The 23,117-nt window shown below is 43.4% G+C and overlaps 2 protein-coding genes across 7 annotated transcripts in view; both read right to left on the bottom strand.

Moving 5' to 3' along the window:
- Nucleotides 1–46: 46 nt before the first annotated feature.
- slc22a31 (solute carrier family 22 member 31) lies at nucleotides 47–13,879 on the bottom strand. Of its 3 annotated transcripts, none has more exons than XM_061814942.1 (10): nucleotides 13,744–13,879; nucleotides 11,652–12,177; nucleotides 7,758–7,861; nucleotides 7,415–7,569; nucleotides 5,407–5,575; nucleotides 5,034–5,179; nucleotides 4,501–4,609; nucleotides 4,121–4,335; nucleotides 2,633–2,744; nucleotides 47–1,386 (listed from the first exon to the last, which is right to left on the bottom strand). In XM_061814942.1, the coding sequence occupies exons 2-10, from the start codon at nucleotides 12,039–12,041 to the stop codon at nucleotides 942–944; spliced, it is 1,845 nt and encodes a 614-aa protein (XP_061670926.1). In that variant the 5' UTR covers nucleotides 12,042–12,177; nucleotides 13,744–13,879; the 3' UTR covers nucleotides 47–941. The 3 variants fall into 3 exon arrangements, with proteins under 3 accessions (XP_061670926.1, XP_061670929.1, XP_061670928.1); XM_061814945.1 differs by having other exon boundaries at nucleotides 11,718–12,177; nucleotides 13,744–13,873; XM_061814944.1 differs by having other exon boundaries at nucleotides 11,652–12,172; nucleotides 13,744–13,765.
- Nucleotides 13,880–17,687: 3,808 nt separating this feature from the next.
- ankrd11 (ankyrin repeat domain 11) overlaps nucleotides 17,688–23,117 on the bottom strand; it is a 137,450-nt gene continuing 132,020 nt past the window's right edge. For 3 of the 4 annotated variants that reach the window (XM_061814951.1, XM_061814949.1, XM_061814950.1), the window contains 5 exons: nucleotides 20,404–23,059; nucleotides 20,133–20,231; nucleotides 19,814–19,957; nucleotides 19,626–19,718; nucleotides 17,688–18,628 (listed from right to left, as the gene is read on the bottom strand). In XM_061814951.1, the coding sequence (XP_061670935.1) occupies nucleotides 18,443–18,628; nucleotides 19,626–19,718; nucleotides 19,814–19,957; nucleotides 20,133–20,231; nucleotides 20,404–23,059 (3,178 nt within the window). In that variant the 3' untranslated portion in view covers nucleotides 17,688–18,442. The remainder of the gene's footprint in view (nucleotides 18,629–19,625; nucleotides 19,719–19,813; nucleotides 19,958–20,132; nucleotides 20,232–20,403; nucleotides 23,060–23,117) is intronic. The other variant, XM_061814953.1, reaches the window with a different exon arrangement.

A 23,117-nucleotide genomic window follows, 5' to 3' on the forward strand; every position in this document is an offset into this window, starting at 1 on the left:
ACATAACTCAAAAATCCAAAAAGTTAAAAAAAAGAAACAGTTTGCATTATAAAATCATTCATAGTTATTTATTTATATAATTTCTCTTGATGCTCACTCGGCCAGTCAAAAGTTCATTTAGAAGGCTTTTGCGCCAATTGTGAAATATGTACATTGGCTTATTATGCACAAAAAACGTCTTCCTGCATGAGAGGACAGACAAGATGACGTCATATTAAATACAGGGTTGATAGTGTCATCTAGACTAGTCCAATTCTGAGGCTTATGAGGTATTATCAAAAGATTTACGTCTGATCTTGTCCTACAGAATGCCACTGCAGGTTGTTAAAAGTCGAAATGCAAATGGGGTTTTAATTGCTGCGTCGTTAATTCTGATGTAAGCAACTTATGGCAGCCTCACCTTTGATGAGAGTTTGTTACACGACTGCTGTGCATGCTTAGGAGGGTCACACTGCGTTATCTGCCGCCCTCTAGTGTATCCCACAATTACAACAACAACAACAAAATCCCAGACACCGCTTGAACTGAGCCCATCTCCTAAAACTATTTAAACAATCTTACAGTGTCCTTTTTACCAAACTACGGTGCTTTGGGAAACAGATTGTGAGCTGCAGTGGAGACAGTGGTGAGTCACACTGTCAGACTTAATGTGTAGTGCATGAGTGGCTGATAAATTGACAAAGTGCTGCAGCTCACATGACCGACAACACTTGCATGGTTAAATGTGCCTCCCAGCTGGCTGAAAGTGCACACAGATGAACCCAACATCAGTACGTGTGTGGCACTGCCACACAAATCAGCCACAGTAAATACTACATGTCAAAAGGATTTTTGAAAGACAACAAAGCTGCGTTATTTGTATTTTGATGACTTGCTCCTACATAATAAGCAAATGGCTTCAAGTGTTCAACAGAAGTCATGGGGTCTTAAATGGAGACCACTCAGTCTTGTGACGCTTCCCTTAGCGGTTCACACTCCTGTCCACGGGCGTCACCCTCTGACAGCCGATGAGGAGTCGGCACCGAGATCCTGTATGGCAAATTGTCTTTGGTCAGCATCTTCCTGGTGGCACTGACCAGACGGGAGTAGTTGTCAGGGTTGTATTCTGAGAGCTGGGGCCGGGGGCACAGTAAGGGCAGGTGGACCCTGTCCACCTGAGTGGCAAAGAGCGGCGGGCGACGCTGGCTCTCGCCTTCCTTCAGCGAGTCGGGCAGGGGCTTGCGCTTGCTCTCGGGCAGGAGCATGATGCAGAGAACGGAGAGGACGGCGAAAGAGGCGAAGATCACGTGGTGGAGGAAGTAGCCTCCGTTGTTCTGGAGCTCCATCAGGGAGGAGGCAGCCATACCGACACAGCCAGCTGCCAGCACCAGGCCGAGGCACCCGCCACTGACAGGGACAATAAAACACAGGAAAAGGAGGAAACTTACTGTCACTTCATTATAGGAACACTCATTTGGCTCAATATCAGTGCATCAGTCTTTTTTTTTTTTTTTTTTAGCTTTGAATACAGTATGTATTTTCTCAAGATTAGTCTTAGTAATACGGGGGAAGAATTGATTGTTTTCTGATTGAAATCGTGACGTCAGGCAAAGCGAACGTGTGTTTTTTTGTTTTTGTTTTGCAGCTCTCAAAACTAACCCAGAATCTTTGTGTCAACTAGATATCGTATAGTATCCCGCCCAGCTCACCCAAAGGAAGCGGCATGCTACTCTTGGAACGGTCACTCAAACGAATCATTTCCGAGCTGCTTTAATAAACTGCACCCTCCTTTTCTGAGTGTCATTCAACTGCGAGAGGCCACTGCTACCAGCCGTGAAGCTAACTCGCTCCAGCTACGAGCTGCGCTTGCTAGCTGGTACGGCTAAACACTATCCTATAATGAAATGAGTAGCGAAACGTCCAATGAGTGAAAGAATAAAAGTGCATCACTGGCTTGTCTTCTTTTGAGCAAATGACAGATGATTTGGAATGAGTAGTGATGTCGAGGTGAGGCTTCATCTCGCATCATAACCCACTGGTGCATTTCTTGATGCTTGAAGTGAACACAAAAGCACCTCTTGGCATTTGCATATTCACAGGCAGCTGAATAGTTTTGCATCATTTTGTCTCTTTCAAATAACTGTATTACAAAATATTTGACCAAGTAGTTTCCTAGTGTGTATCATAAATGTTTTGTGAACCTACCCTGTGTACGTAAAATATTCATCATTACACCTCCTGCCTTTAGACCAGGGGTGTCAAACAAATTTTTGTCAGGAGCCACACTGTAGTTCCGGTTTCCCTCTGAACCATAAAAAAATATTTCATCACCTCATCACATTTATATCAATTTATGAACTGTTCTTGTAATCAGAATTCAAGGGTAATGAGTTTTTCAAACTATTGTTGATGTTTGGTAGCATGAATGCTTATAATATCTTAATGGTATCCATTATGGTATATGATTCTTTGAAATTTTGGTACAGATTTTCACGAGAACCATGGAAGTTGACAGACTAGATATTCCTTTGCGGGCCACATAAAATCAGGTGGCGGGCCAGATCTGGCCCCCGGGGCTTGAATTTGGCACCTATGCTTTAGACAATGTACTCAGATCCATTTTGATTGCTTTTTCAGTTTGAGACACACTTACCGGACGACAGTTGGCATCACCTCACTGGCAAAGAAGACAGTGAGCATCGCGAGAGCTTGAGAAAACAGCAGCCCCACAATAGAAAGCACCAACACCAGGCCTCCGTGCAGGTCTGACGACACAACAGGGATTGTTGGTATTACTTGCAATGAATCCGGATTAGACGGCACATAAATGGTAAACATTTTCACTCAAGTGATGACAAACACTTTACGTTAATACTGAATCTCGCTACATACATACATACTGCATCTTCATGAGAATGGCTCCAAAGGAAGGAAAAAGTAGCTCAAAAAAAAAAAACCCAAAGAAAATCTTAGTGAAAACGAAAACAAATGTGGCACAGTCTAAGACTGGTTAGCATATCTGCCTCACAGTCCTCAGGACATGGGTTCAAATCATGTCTCGCTTGTGAGGAGTTTCCATGTGTCTGCGTGGGTTTGCTCGAGGTACTAGGGTTTCCTCCAACATCCCCAAAACTTGCAAAGTTGGTTAAGTGGAGACTCTCAATTGCCCATACATGTATATGTGAGCATAAATGGTTGCTTATATGTGGCCTACAATTGGCTGGTGACCACTTCGGGGTGCACCCCGCCTCTCGGCCAAAATCAGTTGAGATAATGCCCGCGGATAAGGATGAGGAAAAGTGCTTCAGCAAATGGATGGACTGAAGAATATGATCTCCATTCACCGCATTAAAAGCCCAATTCTAATGAAGTTGTGACATTATGTTCAACACACTGTATATAAAAAAAAATACAATTATTTGCAAATCTTTTTTCAACTATATTCAATTAAATATACTACAAAGAGAAGATATTTAATGTTCAAATTTATATTATTGTGTATTGGTAAGTACTGTCACATTTTGAATTTGATTAATTTTTACTCAGTGATCATTGGAGTCCCAGATCGAGGGACATCATGAGAGGACTTGTATTGCTTGCATTTTGTAATATTTGCTCGCACCAAGCTGCTTAACCTCTCGCAGATTCAGTCATCACAGCCTGGTGCAGAGCCACAATTTTCGTTTTTGGTGTCTTTTAACATCTCTTTAGTCTTGGTCAGTTTGGAGTGTGACTTTTGACGTTGTGGACAGGTGTCTTTTATACTGATGAGTTCAAACCATCCATCCATTTTTGGAACCGTTTATCCTCACAAGGGTCGTGGGAGTGCTAGAGATCGCTACCTTAGCTATCTCAGCTATATAGATACAGCTCTCGATAGAGATAGTTGGGATCAGCTATCTTCAGCCAGGAGGCGAGGTACACCCTGAACTGGTTGCCAAACAATCACTGAGCACATGGACACAGAAAACAGTCGCACTCACAATCACATCATTTAAAACATTGAAAACAGGTGGCCTCGACTAGACTTTTACTTAGACAAGACCGGCTCATCATGCGTTATCGTGTATGCGAGATTGTCACGTAGCCAGGCCAGAAAAAGCAGAAAATCCTTGGCAGAGCAGATAAAAAAGGGGCTTACACTGCGTGAGCGCCAGGAGAAGCAACGACGACAGTCCGGTGATGATGGCGGACAGCAGAAGCATACCACGTCGACCGAAATGGTTGACAGTGGAGCAGATGAAGACGCAGGCCAGTGTTCCTGTGGCGATTTTGATAAAGTAGCTGAAGTAGAAGTTGGTGGAAGACAGGTGCAGGTTCCTGGTGAAGCAGTACTGGACGCCCGTTCCAATCAAGCTGCGGGGAAGTGAAAGAGTAAGACAACACTCAATCAAGAAACACAACAAATGAACAAGGAAAACACAATCACTTAAAAACACTACTTGCTTGCCCAAGTACAGGACGACAAGCAAGATTCACGTGGCTCGTTCATTTCATCAGTCAGGCCAAAACAAGACTTACAGCGTGAAGCTGAGGATGAGACAGTTCTTCCAGATAACCCTCGTCCGACGCAGCTCCAAAATGGAATAATATCTCGGCTGGCAATCTTCCCCGAATACCGAATCAATCTCTACACACAGAAAAGAGTTTTGAAAACAATTCCATACGTTCATCGGCCACCGGATGAAATCCAATACATGAGCTGTTTAGAGGAAAAAAAAAAGAAAAGAAAAAAAAGCTGCCCTCGCAGCAATGCTCATTTCCAGTTCATACTCAAGTCACGTAGATTTGCATTTTCCACTTTTAATAACGCATCATCTGAAAGGCCTTTGGAATAAATTCTAACGAGTTGTTAAAGAGATGCTAGTCAGCATCCTGAGTAATACAACTGAGAAAAGGGCGTACTGTATTATATATTGTATATCTAGCATAGTTGTTTCATTCTTGTATTGTGGATTTGCTCATCAAATAAGAGTAACAAATTCTTGTCAAGGACTGCAGTTGATAGAGCAGCTTGTTGCTGTCCAAGCTGAACTGACCGTGGGCGTCCTCACCTGACAGCAGGATTTCTCCTGGGAAGAGCTCATCTGGCAACCAAGCGCCATTTCTGGTGCAGAATTCCTGGAGGCTCCTCTTCGCTTGAGGGATCTGAGCAGTGGCCAGCAGCCAACGAGGCGACTCGGGAAACAACGACCCGCAGCTGCCAAAGACAACTGGGGTTTAATATATTGCGTACACCGAAAGCAACACGGCGGACACACAACGCAGATCTTCTAGTTAGTGCTAGTAGTCAATTTATTATTCAGAATTTCTATGTGTTTATCAATGTGTTTGGGAGTACAAAGTCTTCATAAAAGAAACAATACTGTACAACAACAACATTGCTTCCTGCTTTGTGCGTTATACGGCAGTCCCTGTGCGACTCACCACCAATAAGAAATGAGCAGGAGCAGCGGTAAGGTGTTAACAGCCTGCAAAACCGGCCAGTCACGACACAGTACGGCAACGCCTGGCAACAGCAGCTCCGCAAAGAGGGCGAAGAAGCCGCCGATCATGGCAACCATCAGACGACGGGGAGGGTCGCACAGCTCCAACCCTACGACAACAAATGAAGACTAAATGAATAGTTTTCATTTTTAATATAAAATGTCTTTGTCAAAAAAGTAAGGGCTTTTTTGGGAGAGACTTAAGTCTAATTGGCTGGAACTGACTGCAATTAAAAACCAAGCATTGACAGCTTTTGCATATAAATTCTATCAAAAATGTACACTTGAACATGTTTTATTGTTTTTAGACATTTTGTCTTTATCCTGAAACTGCTATGAAAATGGAACTGGAGTGGCAGTGGTTCATATCTTGAAGGACTTGGGCTTTGGAGGGTGACCGTTGGGAGTCCTGCTGCAGATAAAAAAAAATGTATTAAAAAAAAAAAAAAGATGGTGTGGAGGAGCCCCAGATCCAAGCTCAAGAGGCACAGCACTGCCAGCAAGTATCTTCCACCCTGACGTCTTTCCTTACATCCTGCATGTGTGTCATTTTGCTTCTCTTTGTGGTAGCCTACGTACTAAGTTACAATTCCTCCTTGGATAACTATCATAATTTATAGACAAAAGTCATTCAATGGAGACAATCTTTGGCTTCCAACTCATTCGCTAACAATCAACGTTGCTCCCCAAACAAACTCAAGAAGCTAGCCCAAGTAACAAGAACATAAAGATTCACCGTCAATGTAAAGTGACTTGTGAATCTTTCATTTGGATTCTTGTTCCACTTCCCTCCTCTCAGGATAAGTAAGACCAGAAAACTCCCTTCCTGTTTACTTTCTGGCTTTAGTGGGGGCCCTGCTATTGTTTTCACATCTCCGTGGAGATTCTGCATCCGCAGGACATCACCCAGATTCTTCTCTCAGACCACTACATAACCCAACGGGAGACCAACTTTCAAAGGTCTGGACTCAATCCAGCCCAAACTCGTAAGGAATGGGGAGTGTACAGTACGTGAATATCAAAAATACAGATGGGCATGGGTATTAGAAAAAGACCATCCGATCTATCCAATGGGAACGTTTTCTACAGACTTTCACATTTTCATGCAAGACGGCGGGGTTATGGATTAAAACATTTGGTATGCGATGTACTACACTCCTGCCAGCCAGAGACATCGCAGCACACTGATTAAATTCTTTGAAAGATAGAACTGACGGGAAATATTGCAAAAATTCTCTTTGCAAACTCCTCAGTGAAATTCCAACGCAGGTCACACACATGCGAAGCAATCATGTAAATTGATGTTGCTCATGTGGGGAAGCATTGAAAACTGTATATTGTAACGAAATGATTCAACAAATACCATGAAGGTAAAAACATGGTACGTATTTGTTCTGGCAGTAAGAAACAAATTTTTGAGTATTACAATTTGTGAGTCTCATCACCGCTGGGGTGATCGTGTTATGATATTGTGCAGGTTTCACTTTTCCCTAAAGGTGACTCCACACTCTTTGGGTAGACGTACATTATTCGCAGACTGAACTTGTGTGTGTACTGTTTTATTGTGTTCTGGTGGAAACAATCAAAAAAATCTCAACATTGTTATGCTGTGACCGAACAGACACGTCTGTCTTAAGGTTACACAGAATTAGACATTAATAATGGATGTGACGAATGTGACAAATGTCATCAAATACGTAGGTTTGTAGATTAAGAAAACAAAAGGTAACTTTCATTTCTACTACTCTGAATAGTCTTTCACTTTTAAAAAAATGATTCTAATTTTTCAGTGAGCAATACATGAAGAGCTCACAATGCAATACATTTACATTAATTCCTTTGACAGTATCAAAACTGTTTGTAGTGATCAGAAAGGGATTTTATTGGATTGCATTTGCGCTGTGCTATGATAACGCAATACCCAGCATGACACTATGCGTGGAACTTACTTGCGACGTATGAGGTTAAAAAGACCCCAGCTAGCAAGACGCCCTGAGAGAGACGAAGCAGCAGGAACACCACAGCACTGTTGGATAAACACACAGCCGCACCGAACACACTGGACAGACTGACAGACAAGAGAAAACCTTGTCGACGACCTAGCCTGAGAAACACAAAAAAAGAAAAAACAAAGATCACACGTCTATGGATTTCAGCCAAATCTACACACACACACACCACACACACACACACACACACACACACCACACACACACACACACACACACACACACACACACACACACACACACACACACAAAAACCACACTAGCAAAGTGTTTTTTCTTTTACCAGTCGCATAAAGAGCCGATGAAGATGTATCCCAGAATCCATCCCGTCATCAAGCAAATGTGTTGAACGGGAATTTTCCAGTAATCACTGCAGACCAGGTTCCACTGAGACAGAAAATGAACATCGCTAACGACAAAATAATGTTGCGGCTGATGAAAGGGAGACCTAATATCGGATTGACATGAAAAGAGAAAGACATTCGGGGAGTGGGGAAACAACAACAAATTTAAATTTCTATTTGGGGAACATGAACGCTAGCGTGGAGGACGTATTACAATTGAGGTTCATCACATGCTATAACGAACTCCTTGTAAGTCACAATCACTGATCTTGATGTGCAAGCCGGCGGGAATGTAGATCATGTTGACCGTAATTCAATCAAGATGCCAGCTGACGGCATGATTGCATTAGAACAATGTAGCGTTACAAATAGTGCCTGCCAAGAAACTATTTGCCACTCATCCTTTACGCTCCCATCTATTATATCCATCTTTTACAACGTTTTAATTTGTAGACAAAGAACAGGAGATTGCTCCACAAGTGATCTGTCAATTTTTAAATCAGTCCTCAGGTTTTCCACACTGAAAAATACTCTTCCGAACAGCTGTTTGAAAATATTCCATGGTGACATTAGTCTATCCATTTTCTGAGCCGCTTATCCTCACAAGGGTGGTGGGAATCCCGGAGCCTATCCCAGCTGTCAATAGGCAGGAGGCGGGGTACACCCTGAACTGGTCGCCGGCCAATTGCAGGGCACATCGAGACAAACAGCCGCACTCACAATCACACCGAGGGGCAATTTCGAGTGTCCAATGAATGTTGCATGTTTTTGGAATGTGGGAGGAAACCCGAGTGCCCGGAGGAAACCACGCAGGCACGGGGAGAACATGCAAACTCCACACAGGCGGGGCCGGGATTTGAACCCCGATCCTCAGAACTGTGAGGCAGACGCTCTAACCAGTTGAACGACTGTGCCACCTCCGGAGTGACAATATTAGATTACAAAACTTCTTGGCAAATTGGCAGTCCAACCGGAGCACAGAACCAGCTTGTTTGTTCACCGGCCCGTGAGCAGTAAGACATTACGAGCTGCTATGGGAAAGCACTGTTAAGAGTCCTACTGAGCCAACCCAGTAAGAAGAGCAATTCACAGTGTTCAGTTGCGATTGGGTGCACAATAAATTCAAACCAGCATTATGCACTGCAGAATCTAATAATGTGCAATTTTTCCTTCTGCAAAAATAATCATGATTGGTAACCATTTGTCCAGCAGTGCCTGTGCTTCATTGCTTTTTCTGTTAATTTCAGGACAAAACTTGTCTCGGCTACCGCGGAGCATCCATGGTCAAGTACAATCTGCTCTGCACAAGCGCAGATATAATTACGTCAGAAGTAATACAACGTTAAGTTTTAATTTTAGCACAGCCGTCCACAGCGTTTTTCATTACATGTTAACATTAAAACCCATTCACCGCCATTGACTGCTTTAGAAGTCAAATTCTGTATCCATGTTAACTTGGAGGGCTGGCAGTGAATTTCAGAAGGCAATCACAAAAATAATGTGTGCATTTGCATATACAGTGAGTAATTATTTACGTTGTGTGCTAAGTTTTACAATAAACTCCAAGTAGATGTCATTAAACAGATGAAAGCAGACTCGAAGAGAAGGCAGAAGCACATGCGTCGCACGCTTGCTTGCACACAAAGGGTGTGTTCAGGGTGCGTTTACAACGCAGGAACTTGCATACATATCATGCACCGCGGCACATTAATTCTAACATTTTTATGATTGTGCAATTTCCGGATTTAATATCCATTCAGCAATTTTTAATTTAATTTAATTTTATTCATTTAATTTTTTTTTGGGTGAGGGGGGATCCTATTCAAAGTCCCCTAAACTTTTTTCTCCCCCAAACTACACATTTCCTAACTGATAAGAGGCTCAATCAAGAATCGCATAGTTAATGAAGCATTGTCCAAAATGGAGTTCCCAATCCTAGTGTTAAGAGGGGGGCATGATCATTTGAACTGGAGCCCATGTACTGTATATTTAGTTTTTAAGTGGGAACTCCAAAATTACACTGGTGCGTGTTTTAAGTGTTCCATCTTGGGCTAAAACTGAAAAATGAAAGGAGCTCAATCAAGCTCAATCAATGTCTCAGAAATAACTTTGCCTGGTAAACTCGCAGGTTTTGACGGCAGATAATGCATAATAATTTGACCCAATGTGGATCGAAATGTATTAATAAATGGCGGGCAACTTTTTCAAATGCTTCAGGAAGCAACATGATGTCTCTACAGTTCATCCTAGTTCTAATTTGTGATGGGGAATAACAGAACTGGTTCTTCTCTCTGCCCATTAGAAATACAATCAAATTAGAAAGCATGTACAGTAAGTACAATGTACGATTCTTCCTCGCTTATCAGTTCTCCATTAGGAAAGAGACGTCTTATTCAATATTTGCAGACTTGGGTGGATCGTTATTTGAATGTTACACAACCAGATGCCGCCACCACGCACAAAGCCGATGAGGGCAATGCTACAAGTAACATCAGCAAAGTTGGAGCAAATATTGACATATTTCACAAGATGGCCCAACAACCAACAAACTCCAAGATGGAGAACAAGCTGTTTGAGCATTTAATGGACATCCTTGATAGTCAGCTCAAGGTCCGTGTACTCTTAGGCTCTCTCGTCTTCACTAGACAATTAAACGCACTAAGAGAACCAATACAACACACCAGATTACCAACTGGCGAATTAGTAATCTTCTTTTTCCAATACTATATCACATTTCTGCACACTAGTGGGACAAATACACGTCACGAGGGAGGCAAAACTGCACTACTTTGACATCTGCGCTCTATTAGTACTACAGTACTCGCAAAAGCTCAAGATCAGTGATTGCCAAACAGTGTGCCAGGGTACATTAGTGTGCCATGAGTGCTCTTCAGGTGTGCCATGGGAAGTTATCCAATTTCGTGTAATTGCTAAAAAAAAAAAAAAAAAAAAAAAAAATCCAAGAAATAATGTATCTTTATTCATCGATTTATGCCAGTCAGGCACAATGACGGACAGAACAAAAAAAAAATAAATTCTCTTCTATTAGATGGCAGGAAGTACATACAGTAATTAAATTTTTGGTGACATTTACTTTTATTGGTATGCCGTGGGATTTTTCAATAGTAAAATATGTGCCTTGGATCTATAAAGGTTGGATATCACTGAGTAAAAACGTTCTTTTTCCAATTTCCACCCCATTGTATCAAAATGTGCACAAATTCCACAAACACAAATGAATGAGTTATTATTCACTTTCTGGTTGGTATTACATTTTTAGGTGAACAAAGTTCCTGAAAGATTGACGCAAAAACAAAAATGGTTGTTGATTCATTCGATGATGATTCCTCTCGTCATCTTAAAGTCGTTCTCGTAGGTCAAAACTGGCACGAGGAGTTGTTCTCTCAGTGAGCTGAATCTTGTCTTACGAGTAAAGAAAATGTACTTCGATAGCATTGCTATGAAATCATTTTATCACTATCATCACATCATTTATTTAACGTCATGTCGTTTAAACAAATGCAAATCGTACTTGTAAGCCCAAAGTGGCACTGGTGGGGGGTGGGGGAACCAAGCACAATCGTATTTTTGCGCCAAAGTGTCTAAGTAGTGAGGAAAAATAGTGTAGGGTACGAGTAGATGGACTTTAAGATGGGTACCCTTGATAAACTCAAGACTATTGACGTGGAGGTGGTCCTGTACTAGTAGATAAAAACAAGCACTCGTTAGAAAACTCTAGAACGTTGTTGTTTGTTTGGGGGCTTCTTTTGTCCCCCCCCCCCCAGCCCAGCCACCTGTTTGGGCACGTGAGCACGACGGAAAGAGGCCGTTACCTCGGTCACGAAGTTGCTTCGGAGCCCCGAGCCCAGCGCGTACTCCCAGCCGGCGGTGCAGCTCACCCTCTCGCGGGCGGCGCCCCCCGACAGCTCCGACGAGTTCTCTGGGTAACTGTAGAGCTCGCAGTGGCTCAAGCCGCTGCCGTTGAGCCAGGGGACGCTCAGGTTCAGGTAAGCGGCCCTGGAGAGGTTGGCGAGCAGGACCGCGGGCGGAAGGAGCCGCGGGTCCGGTTTGCAGTGGTAGGCGTCCGGGATGGCCGTGTAAAAGACGTCGCTGAACAGGTTGATCGTGACGGCGAAGCTGGGGAACCAGCTGAACGTCACCGCCATTCGGTTGGAGCGTCCGTAGCCGCCGCTGAAAGGGAAAACTTTGGCCTCGTAGTCCATCGGAGGAAGAGGTGTTGCGGGACCGTGCGCTGACCACAGGAGGAGCACCGCGGCTCAAGTCGGCCTGAGGAAGCACGCGTCACTCTCTGGGGGGGGGGGCTGCCTTTTTTGACTGGACGCCCCTTCTTCAACTGTGCTGAACACACACACACACACACACACTTGGTCAGACGTTTCCGGTTCCTAACATGAATCTCGCGGCCGGCAAACTCTACTGAAGCTGAAGTACACGTCCAGTACTTCTGCAGGTACTGGTGGAGCTGCTAAAAGCACTGATTCAACTCCTCTTCCCTTCACCTTTGTTTACAATGCACTTTATTTTCTACCGGCCAAGAAAATCCTCATCGTTTCAAAGTCTGACCCGTCTGAGATTTTAAAAATGGATTGAAAATTGGACCTTTCGATGATTTCAACCTCTTATTTTGGGATCTAAAAAAAAATCTTCCCCGACAGTCGTTTTTAACATTTAGTTCATCTGATCATTTTTTTGCTGCTTTAGCTTTTTACTGAGACTTCAATTCGACCAAGAGGTGAATTTTTATTTTTTTTTCCCCCCAAAACCTGTACAAAAGTGTTTGGAAGGCAGACAGTTTTTCAGACTGTTACAAAGCGAGTGAATTTTGTTTTTACAGGTTCACCCACAGCCATTCAATGACCACCAAATGCCTTTTTTGCATGAACATTATGAGGACAGGTGGAAAAGAAAATTGATGGACAGATTCATACTGTGGTTGTGTAGAACTGAGCTGCTGTGATTAAAGTAAAACAACACAAATTGGCTCACTTATGGCCCCATAGAATATGCTTGACATTAACCCCCCCCACCCCACCCCCTTCTCAGAAAAAAAACTGCTTAATTTTGTACAGAGTCCCAAATGACTCCCTGAGTCTGACTCCTCTTCAAGTCCACAAAACACATGTAGACTTGTTGGGCAAACTTCCATGCACCCTCGAAGACCCTGCTGAGTGTGAAGAGCTGGTCTACTGTTCCACGGCCGGGACAAAAACCAGATTGCTCCTTCCGAATCTGAGATTCGACTTCCCGACGGACCCTCTTCTCCAGCACCCCTGAATAGACTTCACTAGGCAGGCTGAGGAGTGTGATCCTCCTGTAGTTGGAACACACCCAACAGTCCCCACCACCACCACCCCAATCTGCTCATCCAAAATCACTGTCCCCGATATCCATGCAATGTTGCAGAGGCGTGTCAACCAGGATAGCCCCACGACATCCAGAGCCGATAGGAACGCTGAGCGAATCTCATCCACCCCCGGCCGGGGCCTTGCCACCGAGCTTTTTAACCACCTCGGAGGCCTCAACCCCAGAGATAGGAGAGCCCGTTTCAGAAAACCCAGACCCTGATTCATGTCCTGGGATGGCATGTCAGTGGAATTGAGGAGGTCTTCAAAGTATTCTCCACACCGACTCACGCCGTCCTCACTATACTCAGTGTTGACGGTGCACTGGTTCCAACTCCTGAGACGCCAGACAGTGGGCGAGAATTTCCTCAAAGCAGTGTTGAAGTCGTTCTCCACGCCGGGCACCACCAAAGATGCATTCCGCGTGGCCAGCCAGGCAACATCCGCTGCCTCGGGAGTCCCGCAGGCCAAAAAAGGTCAGATAGGACTCCTTCAGCTAGACGGCATCCCTCACTGTCAATGTCTAACGTGTTCGGTGAGTGCCGCCATCACAGGCACCTACCACTTTACGGCCACAGCTCCTGTCAGCCGCCTCAGCGATAGAGGTGCGGAACGCGGAAGTCCACTTGGACTCAATATCTCCCCCTGTAACATGATCAAAGTTCTGTTAGAGGTGGGAGTCGAAACTCGTTCTCAAAGGGAACAGGGACAGGTGGTGATCAGTTGACAACTCCGCCCCTCTCTTCACCCAAGTGTCCAAGATATGCTGCCACAAGTCCGATGACACAACCACAAAGTCGATCATCAAACTATACCATAAGGTGTCCTGGCGCCAAGTGCACATATTGACACCCCTATGCCTGGCGTTGGTGTTCTACTTCTTGTAGAACCAAATGCCTGGAAGATGGCAAAACGTTTACATTCTGAAAATGAAGCAGCCTGTCCTAATAAGCACTAATCATCAATCAGACATCAATTTCCTGATCATTTCAGACCTGTCCCCTTTTGACAAAAAAACAAAAAACAAAATTAGCCACTGACTTGCCTGGTGGATCTCTTTGAGGCTATTTGATTACCACAAATGTTGGCCTTGGCGCTTGTCAGAACTGCTATTTTAAACACATGGGCCGGTAAACAACACACGCACTGACTCCATAACTTAGTTGCTAGCCCACAATCAAAGTTTTGCCTTTTCTGATGCTATCATGGGTTTAAAATCCAGATTTAAGATCAATGGCTGGAAAATCTTGCACATGGCAAACACAAAAACCAAGGGCCATAGTTTTAATATTTCAAAATTTTATTAACGAACATAATCTCTGAGGAACAACAGCAGTTCTCGCGCTCTCTGTACATGCAACTGTAGAAAATAATTTTGAATTTTTACTTTTCAGTTTTAGTGTCACACCCACCCACCCTCATTCAGGTTCTCATTTTTTTTTCCATTTTGTTTTCTCAAGAAATCAAAAACAGCTAAAAGGTGAAAGTACTGGTTTTCTATTACAGCACTGACGATAGCCTCGACAAGCCCTCAACCCCCACCCCCCTTAGCTGCTCCAACATTATGTACACAAACTACACTGTACAAAAAAAAAAAAAACCCAAAAAGTTACATTGTTACATCAGATCCACCTGCGGCGAGTGTACTCTGCTCTGTTCCGTTAGAAGCCCACATTCGACAACTTTTCAGACTAGTACAAAGAAGAGGGTGCAAAACGTCCTTGGAGGTTTTATTTACACAACTATTTACAGTATGTCTCTCTCACGCATTACAAGGAGGAAAATTTACACAGCGGAGACCAACTTCAACCAAAACATACCACAGATGCCAGAAAAAAAAAGATAATAAATAGGGTATTTTTCACCATTTAAAGAGTAGTTCTCCATGCTTTGTATTTGTCATTGTCCATTCTAAAAAAAAAAAAAAAAAAAAAAAGGAATAAAGAAAAAGCTACAGTCTGGGTTTGAATTAAAAAAATAGACAAAAGAAAACTAGAAAAAAGGCTTGAAATCGTGATACTATTGAATGAAAAAAAACACGGTGCATCTCTTAATCCAGTAAGAAACCTAAACAAATGCAAATTATGAGTCAATGTGAGGAGAGTAGAGGTAATATGTTGCTGACTTTGAGGTGGTGTTAGGCTAGCATCTGCATCACCACGGCCAAGTGCTCTACTGTGCATCTGACGACCGATGCGGGTGCACTCACTGGATGCGGGAATCATTGGGTGCGGCTGATTCGTCACAGGGAAAAAAATAAAATAAAAATTCAACCTGATTGCGTCTATTGCTGTGTAGCGACGTGCGGGAGGGTGCGCGGGGAAGGAGCGACGAAAACATTTTCAATGAATTGCACAGTGTGCGACCATCACCATTTCAAGCCTTTGTCGTTCAAATCAGTGATTGAATACAAGAGTAAAAAAAAAACAAAACAGAAGGCTGACTGATGAAAGTAAAACACAGAGGACGTCTTGTAAACAATAGTGAAGGTGTCAGCGGATCGGACATAGTAACGGGTTTACATTCTGCTTGATAAGCAATATGACTGACATGCCACTGATGTTAGAGACAAAAACACAGAGGAGATACACAAAGTTATACAGAAATAAAAAAGACACAAAAGAATTCTGCGACCAAAACACAACCCTAGCTTGGAAGAACCCAACACAAACCAAAAATATCATAAGTGTGTGTGTATGTGTATGTGTGTGCGTGGGTGGGGGGGTTAAAATCCAAACATGAATGTCGGTGTGTACCAACTCGGAGGTGTGTAACTATACTTCTAGCCACTTTGTCTGCACAGTGTAATAGTACTCGACGACACAACCCAAATGCTTCAGTGATTTGATTGACTGACAGTATGTAGAAGGCCTTTTGAGAGTATGTGGAGCACAAGCACAATAGAATATTTTGAACAATAAAAGCCAATCCATTTAGTGATGACAATATCGATTATAGCATGCGTCGGTGTGACTCCATTTGGGTCCTTTTCTGGAAAGTAATCACACATAATGGTGCAGAGAGGATGTAAACAAATTGGAGAAATAACATTGACAAGTGTGAGTTGTAGCAGTTCCAATTTATAGCATCGGATTCAGAAAACCATCTTGATCACGCCTAATGAGCTGTGGTAAATATTCTACAGATACAGAAAGACTATCCAATTTTGAGAGGCCTGCATCCTGCGCAGTCAAGTACTTCTCATTCTACCTCACTGGCGCCATCCAGTGGGTAGGAATTGCAACGTGTAAGGCTGAGCAGTAATGCCAAACAATAGTTACAGTAAAAGTTCAAAGGTCAGCATTGGAATGAAACCTTTCAACTCCCCAGACCCAATTTCAATTCGGATGGACGTGTGTGAACAGATGATGAGCTGGATGGTTTTAGACGACAATATTGGATTGCTAGAAAATATTTGGAGCCAAATTTGAAAAACAAATGAAATACTTGTAGAGCCAAATACCGCAATGGTTCTGTTAATGAATGACATCGCTTATGGTTTTCATTCAAACAATATATATCTATATGACTTTGCTCAACAATGACTACATTAGTTTTCACCCGAAAAGGCATTTTCTTGGTTTTGAGATTTCTCCGATATAACTGTGTAATAAAGCAATGAGTAATATTCCTCTATTTGTTAAATAAATCCTCGTCTATTCTGCTACATGGGTAGAAATGTGTTTGTTGGCCTCGTGGGGGCCTTTTAAATCCAGAAGTGGGGTCTGTCAGCCATTTGTAAGTTACGGTGATATCATTCCAGGTGATAGTAAAAGGTAGAACTATACAACTTTGCCTTTCCAATACTGACAGAATTGGGTACATATTTGGCCCACAGATATGAGGGAGGGAAAGTGCTGCCCAAAAGTGAACTGTACATAAAAAGATATTTTTATTTCTTTTATCCTTTTCTTTACACTTACTTGGGTGATATTACAGTACATAGGTTATTTACAACTGTGCAGTAATGTGTGGCAAAATAAATTATCTAGAAGGCAGCAAGAATACATTGGTTAACGAATATAAAAACTGTACATCATTTACGGAATACAACTTTTTTTTTTCCACTTTTTTTCCATTAAACTAAAATTGGCTCTGTAGTGTTTCAAGTCACTTCCTCAGAAACAATGAAATGCCCAAGTAAAGAAATAGACAAAAACAATATTTTTTTTCGCCCACCTGACAAACCACAATTTCTCTGCATCGTCTCTATGTGAACGTCAACATTCGTTGTTTGCTTCTTAGAGCTGTCCTGTGGTGCTTTTGCACCCCAAGAAGCTGCGATGCGTTTTTGGTGCATGCGGAGTCGTTGTGACCAAACACACTGATATGACCACTGCGACCCGCCACGCACGCTCCTAGTTGTGTTTTATGCATGGCTGAGAGGCTGCACCGACAGTTTTTTTTTTCCCCTCTTAAGCGTGCACAAGCACACGGACGCACGCACACAAACACTCGCGCGCGCGCGCACACACACACACACCACACACACACACACACCACACACACACACACACACACACACACACACACACACACACACTGTCGTCTTCCAAGCCGTTGCAGGCCTGTCCATATTGTTGCGTTGAACCTGGTGCAATTTTAACAGTGTGCGCAGCCCAAATCCGTCAGCACCTCTGCATCTAGATTCCTGGTCTGTCACTTGTAGTCGTTTTGCAGTGGATTCTCACAAGATCCACAGGATGTTGACATCTTCTGTGGAAGCATTGAAAATTGGTCCTGGTGCTCACAGGTGAGGATCCTATTCAGTTTCCTGCCCTGGGGCACAGGCACCATGCTGTTTGGGAGAGATCCTATTTGACACATCTCTCCAGTGGTGGGTCTGATGAAGAAAAGCCACCCCCCCCAAAAAAAAAATGAATGCAGAAAATATATTTCTGTCCCCTTGTCTCACCGCAGCAGCAGCACAAAGGAGTCATTGGGTCAGTGCTGGAAAGCAAAAACGGGTTCTGCTTTTTATGCTCTGATAAAAAAAAAAGGAGTAAAAACATTTCAGAATGAAAGTGCGAGATTTTTCTTTTTTTACCCCTGGTAAAAACAAGTTTCCTTCTTCAAGGAAGGGAACTAAGAGCATGTTTTTAATTTATTTATCTGCACCCTTCCTCTGAACCTTTGCTATGTTTTTTTGTCTGAAGACCCTTCTCAAATTTTCTAGCCCTTTCCATTTGTTCTGTTCAACAAATTCTCTCTGAGAAGAAGGGATTTGGACAAAGTTAGCTCGAGCACAGAGCCAAGCGGTGTCACGCTGGCAGAAGGACAAAGTCGTCATTGACATCAACCATTGGAACGTAGAAGGATGGCACTTCGTTGACACATAGGGACTTATGTCCAGCGGGATCCAGTTCTTGGACCTTCAACTGCCATTCCATCCTTTGCACTGCATTGAGGGCTGCTGCCTCATGCTGTTGCCGCATCAATAGGCAAGTCTGTAAGACAAAGAAAAAGTGTACATCATCAACAGAAACTGATAAAAAGCTTGGAACCTTGACGGTTTTCTTTTAATTATAATAAACTTGTACCTCAAATCATGTTTCTCTACTGAAATAAATGGAATTGGCAATAATCCATTCATGCACATAAAAATCAAAACTTAAAAATAGGTATTGGTATCAAAACTACAAATATTAATCACTTTGATGACAATAACACTCGTGAAAAGTGAGCTGAGAGCGGTTTATAAAAGCGCAAAGTTGCGTCAGTCTGACTCGATACAATGGACATCACGCTGGCGGCCATATTTGCCTATGATGTCATGTTCAGGAGCCCCTGGTTTGAAAACACGCTGTTCCAAATGCAATGGCAGATGAACAAGAGCGATTTTCAGATTTTTCTGACACCCTTCAGAAACTGAAGCTCTTTATGAGGAAGAAAACATCTCAGAAGTGAGTGAAGCGACCAGGGCCATTTTACCATCTCGTTTTGAGCCATGTTTAAACGATATGCGCATCATTTCACCACGGACACAAGACTCCACTACAGACACAGATGAGGAGGACGAGGGACCCGATGAAATATTCTAAATGGCTGGTCCATAATTGCTCAATTTCCTAACCCTTTTACAAGTTTTGTGTATGTAGCGTACTTAGGAGGACCCATGCCGGGCGAAGTAAATATCATGGATGTTATCGAAATTAATATAGAGCTGTATGATATGTGTGTCTATGTTGTTATTTTAGTTATTCATTCTTTATTCTTCTCTTTATTTTCCTTTCTTACGTACTTTATTACTTCCAAGTTATTATGACGCGGATCTTTTATTATGTTCTGAGAAAAGGACTCCCTTACGTGATCGGATGTGGATGTCTGGAATGTTCGGGAGGATAGCTGTCGAGGAGAGCTTCGCAACAGCTCTTGACTCAACTTATAAATTGGGGGACTCCTAAGTCAATGTAACATTGAGAGGTGGTAACAGATTTTTTTTACCTTCATACGGTCATATTTGTCATCGACATCCTGAATCCAGGAGATGAACTGTCGTGCATTGAAGCGATCTCTCACAGATTTGTTCTCATCACCCTGAGCAAACATCCAAAGTTATTGCAAGGTTAAGTGTAACAAACTCATCATTCATCATCTTCCATGGCACCTGTAACTAAAAATACAATTCCTACCTGGCTCTCTGATGGCATATTGTACACTTCAGAGTCCAAAAGCATGGTGCAGGCACTAAATGGCACAGCCTGGTTCGCTATTGTCCTTGCAGCTCTGCAGTGGACTCTTAACACTTCCTGCTCACATGAGACAATGAGCTTCTCCTGGGAAAATAAATAAAGCAAGAGATTGAGAAAACATAATGCACTGATCAGAATTTTATTCACAGGCTTTGACCTTCCACCTCTTGTGTGTATTTGGCTGCTTCTGTGCAAAGCATAGTGGGAACATAAAACAGAAAAAGCAATGCGGGAAATTGGGGCTAATATGTTTCCTTACCCGTTCTATGCTGTGCTGCAGCCGGAGCTTTCCTCGCACTGCCTCCTGTTTTCTGAAGAGCTCTTTCAGAGGCTCTGACAATGATGGTGGTGGAGCAATCTGGTCAAAGGGAAAAAACAAAACAACATTGAACTCTTCTGCACCAATGTACACAACCCGCAGAGGCTATTTATACAGACCCACAAGAAGATAGCCATTGAGACTTTCTTAAAAGTGTTGCCAAATGACACTGAAACTATGGCATGATTGAGACAAATCTATCTTAACTTACCACAGGGATATGAAGCTTGCTGAGGGGCTTCCCATCTAAAAGATATGAGCCAGTGTAGGTCACATACTCTGCATAGCACTGTGGGGCCTGTGGGGTGATGTAGCACAATATTTTCCTTTTTTCTTCAATCTTCTTCCTAATCTGCAGATACTCGAAATAGGGGTTGGAACGGTCACTGTGGTAAGGCTCGATGTCATCCAACTTTATTGCATTGACGACTACAGCCAACGTCTGCTGAATCATTTCCCGTGTCTGTTGCATGGCTGTGTTCACAAGCTGTACTTGAACCTGCTGCCCAGTCGAACGTGGAAACTTCCTTTTTCGTGGGTGCTGGGTCTGAGAATCATCTTCCTCTACGGGAAGTGGACGGCCTTTACTTGTTTTACTCAGAACCACTGTAGGCGAGCTACTTAAAGAACTTGGTACAGATAGTGTCAGTGTTGAATTGGATGCAGTAGATGAGATAGTAAGCAAGGAGTCTTTGTCTTTCTTTACTGTTGAAAAGGCCAATACTGAACTGGGAGTTGGCGTTCTCGTCGGAATAGCATTAATGGTCACGACCGGACTAATGGTCACGGACAGGGAAGTTGTCGAAGACGTTATGCTAGGAGAAGGAATGGCAGCAGCAGGATTGTTCTTGGCCCGGTTGCGTGTCATCCTTTGAGGAATTTCATCCACCTTTTTGGGAATATCTGTGGACACTGTGATGTGGGATATTGGGACTGTCTTTTGTGTTGCCTCCTGAGTGTCTAAATGCTCCAATGAACCAGGAGGGGTAACAGCCACTGGAAGGTGAGGAACAGGATCGGGTGATAAAGATTCCGGTCGGGACTGACATATGTCCTCCTGTCTAACCTCTGACTTGTCAACTGGAACAATGTCTTGCGGTAACTGCAAAGATTCAGGTATGGTTTGAATCTGGATGCTCTGTAGCTGGCTCGTCTCAGATTTCACAGATGAATACAAAACATCTGGGTCAGAATCATCAATGGGTCCATACGGCATTTTATTCTCCAACATGATGCTCTGCTGCGCAAAAGCCAGAGGGCTACTGACGGGAACACTCTGAGGCTCAGGGTCCAAGTCTTGCTGAAAGTTGTCATGAGATGATGGTACAACTAAGTCTTGCCCAGTGGGTTTTCCTAGCCTTTGGTCTTCACTAGAGCATGTAGTTTCCACAAGACCTGAATGGTCTACTCGCATTAAGTCTGGGTCATCAAAATCTGTAGTTCTATGTCCAATGTGACCTTGTACACTCTTGTTAAGGTCAGCAAAATCTGAGTCTCGATGCTCAGCTTCTTCTGACTTTTCTGGGAGAGGGAGTTCAGGCAAGGAGAATGGTCCAAGGTCATCTAGCTCATCTGCATCAGTAGAGAATGGATCTGCCCAGGGCACAACTGGCTCAGAAGCAACAGCTTGAGTCAGGTCTCCGTCAGTGGTAGGGCAGAAGTTACGTGAGCTCTGCCTGCCACCTGGCTCGACACATGCAGTCTCTGTGTCTATCTGGTGAGTAATTTCAATGTTAGTTTTGTTGCAATCCTGGAAAAAAGACTCCAATCTTGTGGAGGATGAAGAAGTATTTAAATAACTGGGTTCCTCATCTAGAGCAGTATCAGATCTTTCTGGAGAAGGAATGTCAGCCACAGCCTCCTTTTGCTCATCAAAATCCTCAGGGTCCACTTCTTTGTGCCACCTATTCCAGGTGGCATATGGAGGAGTCACAGACGGGTGTCCAGTCAAGTGCTGCAGATCATTATCTGAATGAGAATAAGGACTGGTTATTTTAGATACTGCAGCTTCTATCTCCCCATATGTTCGATTGGGAGATTTAATGTCCACATCATGGTTCCAACTGATGCTGTGATCATAACAATTTTCTCCGTGGTTGGATTCGGGATGCGGTGTGGAGAAATGGGGGACCTCTGGATCTTGCCGATCTGGTGACTCAACATGCCAGCTCTTTCTCAAAGGGTCCTCAATTTGAGCGGAGAATGAAGAGGGCTCCTGTGTATGGTGTGTCTCATCCACAGCACAATGATCATCATCTGTTCTTCCATCTAAATCAAGGTCGTCGCCTTCCTCTTCCTCTTCTTCATCCCTTTCCTCTATGACAGAGGGCAGATCTGAGAGGACCAAGTTAGGCTCACTGTGGTGAGGTTCAGATATGTCATCAATGTCAAGTGGAGGCAATGCTGCAGGAGCTGGTGTTGGTGGTGCAGCAATGTCAAAGCACGGCTCTTGTGGATCTGGCCTGTGAACTGGCGTAGATGGCCTAGGTAAGTAACTATTGAAAATACTATCAGAAAGATGTATATTACTCTCTGTGCAAGGGAGGGTTGTTGTTGACAGATCTGTTGTTGTATGATTTGCCTCCTGCTGAGGTGACAACAACCTAATTGGAGAAAAATAAGGCGAGGGCACAATCTCTAGTCTATCCACAGAGCCAGATTTCTCATCTAGAGTTTGTGAAGCAGCTGCAGCATCGAATTCACCCAATGGATCACTATGCTGTCGAAGGAACTTGTCAGTCTCAATTTTGAACTCTTCTTCTAGAGGCCTGCGTACATCAGACGAAGCAGAACGGCTGATCAGCGGCAACTGGAGGTTCTTTGCTGGAGTCGGGCAAGTGCCTTCCTGAAAACCTTGGGAATACCTGCTGGTAGACAACAGAAAGACAGGACATTAGAAAACAGCAAAAGGTTAATAGAGATGAG

Source organism: Syngnathoides biaculeatus, chromosome 3 (genome assembly GCF_019802595.1).
Source record: "Syngnathoides biaculeatus isolate LvHL_M chromosome 3, ASM1980259v1, whole genome shotgun sequence".
In the NCBI taxonomy this organism is placed as follows: Eukaryota; Metazoa; Chordata; class Actinopteri; order Syngnathiformes; family Syngnathidae; genus Syngnathoides; species Syngnathoides biaculeatus.